At 36.0% G+C, this 9,968-nt stretch overlaps 1 protein-coding gene across 2 annotated transcripts in view; it reads right to left on the reverse strand.

Moving 5' to 3' along the window:
- MLIP (muscular LMNA-interacting protein) overlaps positions 1-9,968 on the reverse strand; it is a 249,380-nt gene that overhangs the window by 139,813 nt on the left and 99,599 nt on the right. For both annotated transcript variants that reach the window (XM_011960200.1, XM_011960201.1), the window contains exons 2-3: positions 8,128-8,283; positions 5,155-5,547 (exon numbers count right to left, since the gene is read on the reverse strand). In XM_011960200.1, the coding sequence (XP_011815590.1) occupies positions 5,155-5,547; positions 8,128-8,283 (549 nt within the window). The remainder of the gene's footprint in view (positions 1-5,154; positions 5,548-8,127; positions 8,284-9,968) is intronic.

Below are 9,968 nucleotides of genomic sequence, written 5' to 3' on the forward strand. Positions count from 1 at the left end.
CTGACCTCGTGATCCGCCCGTCTCGGCCTCGCGAAGTGCTGGGATTACAGGCTTGAGCCACCGCGCCCGACCTGGGCCTCTAAGTGTTTAATCCTACCCAACTGCTCAAAACAATTATATGACCAAGAAAGCCCATGTAGAATCTGAATTACTACTTAGTCACCTCTCACCTATTCATGCAAGGTCAGGCCCCAGATGGCTCTGTTCTGCATGCAAAGAGCCATCCAGCTGATGGCCTTGAACACTTTACCTCCCAGCTTCTTAATATAAAGGTGCCATGTTTCAGCAAGTACTTTGGCATTCCAAGCTAGTCCTCCAGCAGTTAGCTGAATCCAACATGAACGTTTAACCTCCCAGCTTCTTTCAAGGTTTTCAACCTCTAAATCTCTGGGGTCAGAAGCTATAGATTATTTGCTTCAGTAAGAGCAACAGCACTAACTCTAAGGCAGGAGTCCTAAGTGCTCTTCCATACTCTATTACCATTTTCTTTCAGCTTTGAATGCTCACTAAGAGGGTTTATGTAACGTCTATTCTCTATTTAATAAACATAAGATCATGTGAAAAGGAGGATCATTCATTCATTTATTCATTCATTCGTCAGACACTTTTTAAGCAACCACAGTATTCCAGTCATTGTATTAGGTGATGGGAAGCAGAAGTGAGAAAAATATTTTTTGTCAAATTCAAGGGGTTCAGGAATCTAGTGGGGTAAGAGGGACATATGAAGGCTATTGTAATACAGTATACTGGTATGAATAGGGTATTTCATTATAAAGTTGAGACCTGGGGGTATATGGAGGGTTTCTATGTCTAATGCCCCATCCAAATAACTTACTGTAATGCCTTTTCTATGAATCTACGAAATCTAATTATTTAATAAACATATGTGCTAATGTCCAAATTCCTCAGAATTTCATGTCAGGACCTCCATTATTTAGCCCCAGTCAGTTCTTTTGGTCTTATTTTTATGTTCCATGTTCCTCTCCCCAGTTCTTACTTCTGAGCTACATTTGAAAAAGGTGTGAAACTCTCCTTCTCCATGTTCGTTACTTTGTGCCCCAAAAAAACATGCTGCCATCTCAGACTTCTTAGATACAGTAACCCATTTATTGAGAGCCTACCACTGGCCAGGCACTATTCTAGGCACTTTGCATGGATTATCTCATTTAATCTTCACAAGTAAGGTTGATACATTATCAACTCATTTTACAAATGAGAAAACTGAGGTTTATGATTTCAAGTAACTCACCCAGAGGAACATAGCCAGTAAATTGCCCATCTCATTTTGGTTTTCCCACATCACCACTCCAATGCATGGCCTCCCTTTCCTTACCTCCCATCCATTTCTCAACCTGATTTCTGTCCCCATAATCTCACTCACACTGTTCCCATCAAGGTCACCAAATGACCTCCTAATTTCAAGATTTACTGAACTCAGGGGTCCTACTTTATTTTACCTTGTTTTGTATTCCACTATAGACTCCTCTTTTTGGAAAGTCCTATTAGCTCCCCCTGCATAAAACCACTCTCTCAGACTTCTTTGGTTCACCTCTTAGATAGAAAAAGACACCTAGGTTTCTCATTGGCTCTCTTTTTTCATAGCTGCTTTTATACTTAGTCCTGTTTCCTGACTTGAATCTTGTCTTCTTACTTTAACCTTCTTTCCCTGAGTAAATTCCCATCACTTTAAGTTATGTGGCAAATATCTCCAGTCTCCCTTCTCTCTCCTGTGTCTAGGATTCATACTTTCAACTTCTTTCTAAATATCATGATACAGTGCCACCAAGGCATCTCAGACTCCACATCAGATGTCTAATCTCTTCCTATCCCCTCCCAAGACCTGTTATGCATTCTTCAATTAACGATGCCAACATTCATCCAATTTCCTAGGTAATAAACTTCATTCATGCTTAATTTTTCCCATATATTGTCAATGAACAAGTTCAGCTAATTCCACCTCATAAGGCTCTCTATTTATTCTGACAGTCACCAACTTAGCTCCAAACTTTATCATACATCTTTCAGATGAATCACTGTGTTTTATGTGTATTCACTTCTCCTATAACTCTAATACCACCCCTAGAAAATTCTTAGACTTTTACATGAACATTAAAGTTCCTTTTTTTCTGAATTTTATTTAAGAGGATTTTGATTCAACAGCTTATTTTATATAACATGTTTACTTTTGACATGCTTTAAAATTATTGAGTGATTTTTTTAACGTAACATACTTTTACTTAAACATGCCACTTCAAAGGAAGCAGTTGGGGAATTTATCATTCAACCCAATATTATATTGACTATGTCCAAGATAATATGCTAACCACTGTAGGGGACAAAATGTTGAATAAAACTGAATTTAACATGGGCTTTACCTGTAAAAACTCTACAATCTGTTAGGGGATATAAGACATGTATCTAAATAGCTATAGTACAGCCTATGATAGTTATAAAATAGGTACAGAAAACAGAACTATCAGAATTATGTCGGGAGAGAGTCTGCTTTCACCGAGAGAACCAAAACAGCTTCATGAAGGTGTCAATATCTGAGCAAGGACTTCACAGGTGAAAAGATATGTGATCTTTTGAATATTTCATGTTTTTTCACTCACCTTATTGAACTCCCTGTATGTGTTAGGCACTGCATTAAATGCTAGGGATACAGAAATTAACAAGAGACCAGAACTTGACTTCAAGTAGTTTTCAGTCAGTGAGGAAAAAAGATAAAAGTAAATTATTACAACAGAATGAAAAGAAATTATAATGGAGAGTTTTCCCCCACTAAAAGGTATAACATAATAAAGAAAATCACAAAGATGAACAAGAACTAACTCCTTTCCAAAGGGAACATCTTTAAGAAGGGATGCTACTGAAACTGAGCTTAAATTATCAAGCAGCCTAGGTCAAAATGGAGAAGAGCTACGGAAAGAAGGAAACGTTTGACCAGAGGAATCAAGGGCTCAGAGATGGGAAGATATGAAGTATGTACTTTGGTGATTGTTCAGGAGAGCTGTAAAAGAGAGCTAAAAGATGTAGATAGAAAAAGACACCTAGGCTAGGTTGTGGAAAGGTTAAAGGCCAGACTAAGAAGTGAAGACATTTCTTAGGAATAGCTTCTCAATGACTAACCAATAGATCTAACTTATAGACAGTTCTATATATGGATTCATTTTCACCAGGCAGACTAGAAATTTACTTACTTGACTGTATTTCTGATTAAAAACTTGATATTGTTGGCATCCAGCAGCCCAATCGTGTAATTTTTTTTTTAGACTTTGTACATTACACTTCACTATATTAAACTTGCAGACTGCTCTCTTTGGGGCTCTGATCACTTCTCCTTAGTTTACACTTGTGGCAATAGTTATCTTATTTTTATTTCATGATGACCTACTGTTTACTCAAATGGATTATTACAGGAAATGGAAACAAGAACAATGGTAATTGTTCAAATAATTGGTAATTGGTCAAACACTTTAGGACATAGTATTCCACCATTACTGGTAATCATAATCTTCAGCCACAATTAATATGAGGTGGAGCTCTGCTTTTTTATTTGGAGCTCCAATAACATGAACTATAACCTGCTCCTAAAGAACCTTTTTTGGAAAAAGATTTTAAAGGACATATTCAGTCTCTAGATTCACTTCTGTATATCTGGACACACAAAAATAAAAATAAGTGGCCAATTCAGAGGAAAAAACTATCAGTTGGAGTAAACAGTAAATCAAAGACCCAACAATTGCTAAAGACCCAACAATTGCTTTGTTAATTTTTTTATTAATACATTTTCTTTTCAAAGAAGTCACCTAAAACTATCCTCCCCTAACAATGGAAATTTCCACATTTCTACATCTCCAACTACTTCATTATCTTTTCTGAGGCAAAAAAGAAATATTTAAACCTATCACAGCATATTGAGAATACCTTTAATTATATGATTATAGTTTGTTCCAATCCTAGCTGAGAAAGAACTTCAAGAAGAAATACATGTTTTAGTCCAGTAAAAATGTGAGTACTGCAGTGTGTGTCTGTGTGTCTTTTATTACCAGAAGACAATATAAGAAACTAGATGCTTGAAGATAATAAAAATGCAGCATCAGAAACTCAGTGAAGCCTACAGAAATAAAGATGGCGTGGCACCAAAACTCCAATGCCTATTCTACCATTTTGCATTGGTCCTGTCCTAGTAACGCAAAAAGACCCACATGCCAGTAAAAATGTCCTTTAAACTACTTTGGGTTGACTGCAAATGCCTGATCTATTAGATCCTAAACAGGACGTCTGGGTACCAATTCATGGCCATTGTCAAGAAGTTAGAGCTCTGCATCCACTACCTACTCTCAAAGCCAGCGTCTGCATTCCTAACATTCTAACTACACTTCGTCAGTCACCTTATATTTTCATTACGGCAAATAGCCAGTCAATGGCAAATTATTCTATTTTTTATCTTCAAAATGCCTCCTTGTCCACATCCTTTCTTTCCTGCCATCACAGATGTGGGTCTTCACCTATTGTACCAGACTCTCTCTACCTTAAAAGAACCATTCAATCTTGCCACTAAGTTTTGGAGTGGTATATTTTCCCCCTTTCACTGAGGTCAGCCCCACCCCAGGGGCTTCCAGGACCACACAAGATGTTTTCCTTAGGATGCACAGGGGAAAATTATTTTTCTTACTCTTATTTCCTAGTTTATCCTTTTATTAGTCTTTTACCAATTTAAAATCAATGGATCTACCTCTAGTGTCCAATTGTTATCTTTTCACTAGATCTTTCTTATGTATGAAATATGCTTCTTGATGGACCCAGCTCACCAAGCACACTCTCTTGACTAAACAAACTCCTCATATCAACCTTCTCCAAGAATTACTTAAAAGAAAGAGGTAGTATTCTCCCAAATTTACTCCAGCTAAATGTTTTACATTTTCTCTTCAGCCAATTCAGAGCATAATTGCTTAATCCTTTTTATGTTATAGATTTATCATCTATGTTTATACTACGATGATTCATGACCTGAGATAATGATTTTTTAAATATATTTTTCTTTGAAAGTTTTGTCTGCCTTAAACAGGATGGCCTTTGCAGACCGCCCAAGACAAACGGTGCATAAACACTTATTTTTTTCCTTATGGACAGCAGGAAGACAAAACCTACCTGCCCGTGCTTTTGCTGAGGGGCGATCCCATGAAGCATTTCAGGGTGTGATGAGGCCTTGAGATCAGTCCCCTGTGTTTTGGGACGCACTACATCAGAGACCAGACTGGAAGAGATTGCTAGAGACTTGGGCCGGACAGCTGCGGTGCCAATCCCCCCTGGGGGGCCTTGTTCAACTTTTCTGCTTGTAGCCTCATCTTCCCCTTCAGAGTCCACAATAAGGACATATTCAGCTTTGAAGAGGTCACTTTGCTGCATTCCTTGAAGTTTGTTTGCTTCAAATTCCCTTTCTTGTAAAATCGTTCCACTGACCTCTGAAGGACAAGTCAATGTCGCTTGGTCTCTCTCTTGTTGGATCCCAGCACTCAAGGTCAAGTAGTCATTGGATTTAGACTGTAATAGATGTAGAGATATAAAAGCATTGACATTACTTTAATAAATGCTTCTTTTTCGGCACGTACACTGAAAAGTTTAACCACCTTATATTTTCAAAAATATATTAAATTAGGTTGACATAAGAAAGAGATTGGGTTGAAGTTAGTGGTTTATTTTTACTAGCCCACTAGCCCACTACTAGTTTTTCCTGGTCTAAGCCCAACAATTTTGGGATAGTAACCAACATCAACAAGCAAACCTAATTGTTTTCAAGTAAGTCATGATACAACATTTTAAAGAGAGAGAGGGAGAGAGCAATGTTTTCCATGAAGACATTTGTGAAAAAAATGGGGATTGGGCAAGGGTTTAGTTAATGGTGAAGCAACCTGTATATCCTTTAAAAGCCAAGGGAGGAAGGAAATCCCCATTGAAAGGTTCTAAAATAATACAAAATCTCTCTAAAAATCTGAAAGGAAAAATAAAATTGGAACAAAATGCATAGTCAGACAAAACAATCTAAGTTAATTAGGCAGAATTCATAAATAGAACACCAAAAAAGAAGACGTAGATATTTTTAGTACAAAGCATTTTTCACTGTTTTATTTTGGATTTCTAATTCTCAGTCTTTTCCCATCCAATTTGCTGTGAATACATACGTTTACAAGGCCAGGATCAAGATAGCTTTATCAAGCTACCAAACTTCTTTTTCTAAAACTATCACAGCCATGTATACTAAGATTGTGTTTAAAAGACCCAATGTCAATTTTCTTATTTTTGTAATTACACTATGGTTACTATTATTCTTTTCTCTGCAGCTTTTGTGTAAGGCTAAAATTATTTCAAAATAGAAAGTTAAGCCACTAAATGAAAATAAACTAACAATTTCAGCTCTGGTCATCAATTTAATGCATCCTATGTGTGCATGTGTTGTATGTACGAAGACAGAAGTCGAATCACTGATTAAATATAACTAAAAAGTTGATTTTATACACCCATCCCACTTTATTCAACTGATAATTATGATATAGTCAGAATAAAACACAAATTGCCTCTGATTAAAATTTCTCTGCCCATCTTTCCCTATTTACTCTGATTTTTTTTCATTGTATTTATCACTATATGGGATTTTATTACACACTTTTCATTTTTTTCATTGCCTGCCTTCCCCATAACAAGTAAGCTATATGAATTGTCTTTATTCAGTAGGAATCCAATCACCAAGAGAACAACATATGTTCAGTAAACAGTTGCTAAGAATAAAAATGAATGAGGAATTACACTATTTTAATGTTGAACTGTCTAAAAGATAGGGTGAAAAAATCTTTAATCTTTTAAAGATGCAGTTGTATATATATCATTGCAGTCAGCAGATAAATATTATCATCTTAGGAAGCTCTGGAGGCTTGCAACCAAGGTTGGTTTATGTAGCTACAGTTTCACACCACTCATAGGCCCAAATTACAAAGGATCTCATTAATATTATGTAAATGAGAGCTGTAGGAAAGAAACTATCTAGAAGTGCCATATATAGTATTCATGGCCCTATTAGTCTTTGAAAGAAGATAGCAGCATTGAAAACCCCAGGATCATGGAAATATTACTACTTTCTAGATAAGATGTTTCCTTGCAGACAAGGTGAATCTGATTATTTTATCCCTTTCTAATTGTGTCAAGAATAACACAAAGTTGCCCCATCTCATTGTATTTATAAGTAAGCAATGTTAAAATACATTTTAAAGAGAAAAACATTTTTACTCAAAATTTTATTATTCTAACACAAGTTATTTTCAAGTTTTTTTAATTTGATTAATTTCACTTCCAGTCCTGGTTTCATTTTAGAGAGGTACAGTCAAGATATGAACACAATATTATATCACCTAATATTGTAAGGTTAACATTTTCCATGGAATTATCTAATTACCATCAGCATAATTTTGTCAAAGTGATGTATTATTACATTCTTAATTTTTCTGATTGTTAGATATTAGGCTTTTTAAATTTTTCTCTAATTATTTTCCTACATAACATTTTTCTTCTTTTGTAATATTTTCTTGGGATGCTTTTCAAGGAGTTAGATTATTGAAAGGTTATGAACAGTTTTATAACAGTAGATAAAGGATTTCCACCAAAATTGTATAAATTTACAAAACCAGCAGGAAAATGTAAGCATGCCACTATTTCCACAACTCTCCCAACATCAGGTATTACATTTTTTAATGTTTCTAATTTATTACCTGTAAATAATAACATCTCACTGTTTTGTCTTATATTTTCTTTTGAGATAAATTTAAGCATTTTTAAATTTTGTTTTTATTTTCTTAAGAAACATTTGAGAGAAGGTGCCAGTAGGCAGAATTTGTCATGTTAATAGCAAACAATAGAATGTCAAACTGAAAAAAATTGAAGATAATGCATTAGAGAGAACATGCAATTTGATAACATTTATGCTTCTGTTGCATTATTATATATTTTTTAGTCAAACTCAGAGTCATAGTCACCTTAATTTAAGCACAGGAAATATATACAAATTTCTAAGTCATCATTATCGAAAATTTAATATAATTGTTTGAAATAAAAAAAGAATAAAAATAATCCTACCCTATTTACAGTTTCTGGACTCTTATCACTTGATTCTTCTGGAATTTTAACAAGGAATTTAGAGGTGTCAGCCAACTGAGTATGGGTTGGTAGTCTTCTGACAGTGGGGACAAATGTGAAGATCAAAGGTTTGGCTTCAGAACCACCAGCAGAGACCTATGAGACATGTAGTTAATTAGACTTTCGACCTTGTCAAAGGTTCATCTTGACTTTATTCTCCGTATTACATGATATTTATCTCATTTATTTTGATGAATTGCCTATTGTTCTGTGATCAGGTATGTGGCTGCCAAAGTAAACACCTATAAAAATAGTCATAATGAATCAGAACATTTTTTATGATACTATTTACCAGAGAAAACAATACCACCCCGGGAAGATCCTGTTGTAGGGCATGGCATAAAACAGCAGGTTGGCAAGCTGATCAGCTGGAATCTCACAGAGCATCTCTGCCTCAGTGGGGTCAACACAAACTCATCATCTGTTCTGTTACAAAACTGGCTTTCATCCATTTAACCCTGGGTTAGCACATTCAATTTATTACCTCATAATCAATAAGCATGCAAGAAAATTCCCACATTTATCATTAACAAAAATGCCAAAATACAAATTTAAAGTAGAAAGTAGGCCTATCAAAATACCAATGCTACTCTTAAAGATATACCTTCTCCTTCATTTATTCTTAACTTATTCAAAATAATTGTATGAAGCTTTTGCTGTGTGACAGGTACTCAGGATTACACGCCTGTAATCCCAGCACTTTGGGAGGCCGAGGCAGGCAGATCACCTGAGATTAGGAGTTTGAAACCAGCCTGGCTAACATGGTGAAACCCTGTTTCTATTAAAAATAAAAAAAAATTAGCCGGGCGTGGTGGCGGGCGCCTGTAGCCCCAGCTACTCAGGAGGCTGAGGCAGGAGAATGGCGTCAACCCGGTAGGCGGAGCTTGCAGTGAGCTGAGATTGCGCCACTGCACCCCAGCCTGGGCCACAGAGCAAGACTCTGTCTCAAAAAAAAGTCACAAACCTAGACTCAAGAATAAAAAGTTCAAGAATAAAAAGCGAAAAGCATAAGTTGAGGACTAAATGGAAAGGGAGAAAGAGAAGATAGTACTGTAGATTTCTCTTTTAAGAAGTTTACATGAGAAGTAAAAAGAGAGGTTGAGAGTAATTAGAGAGCAAATTAGAGTCCACAGGGTGCTTTTGTTTGTCTTATAATAAACTTGAACATATCTATATACTACGGGATGGGTGAGAGTAGAGAAGGAAAGGGGAGCAAAACCCTGAAGAAAGAAGGTGAAATAAGTTACAGCAACAACAAGAGGAACATGGTCTCCTTTGAGACTGGAGAAAATAGACTAACATGTGGAAGAGCTCACAAACGTGGTAAAGTCGTGGAAATGGAAAGAGTGGAAAGGTGATGAGAACCACTTTTGTTGTAGAGAAAATTGTATATTTCTCATGTACAACATGATGTTTTGAAATATATATACTTTTCGAATAGTTAAATCTAGTTCATTAATACAGTTCCTCACATAATTAACATTTTTGTGGTGAGAACACTTAACATCTATTATCTTTGCATTTTTCAAGAATACAATATATTGTCATTAACTATAGTCACCATGCTGTACAACAGATCTTGTGAACTTATTTCTTCTATCTAACTGTAATTATATATATTTTGACCAACATCCCCTCAAGCCCCCTCCCTCTTACCGACCACAGCCTCTGGCAACCACTATTTTACTCGTTACTTCTTTTTTTTTTTGAGACAGAGTCTTGCTCTGTCGCCCAGGCTGGAGTGCAGTGGCACGATCTCGGCTCACTGCAAGCTCCGCCTC

Source organism: Colobus angolensis, unplaced genomic scaffold (genome assembly GCF_000951035.1).
Source record: "Colobus angolensis palliatus isolate OR3802 unplaced genomic scaffold, Cang.pa_1.0 Scaffold51, whole genome shotgun sequence".
Classification (NCBI taxonomy): domain Eukaryota; kingdom Metazoa; phylum Chordata; class Mammalia; order Primates; family Cercopithecidae; genus Colobus; species Colobus angolensis.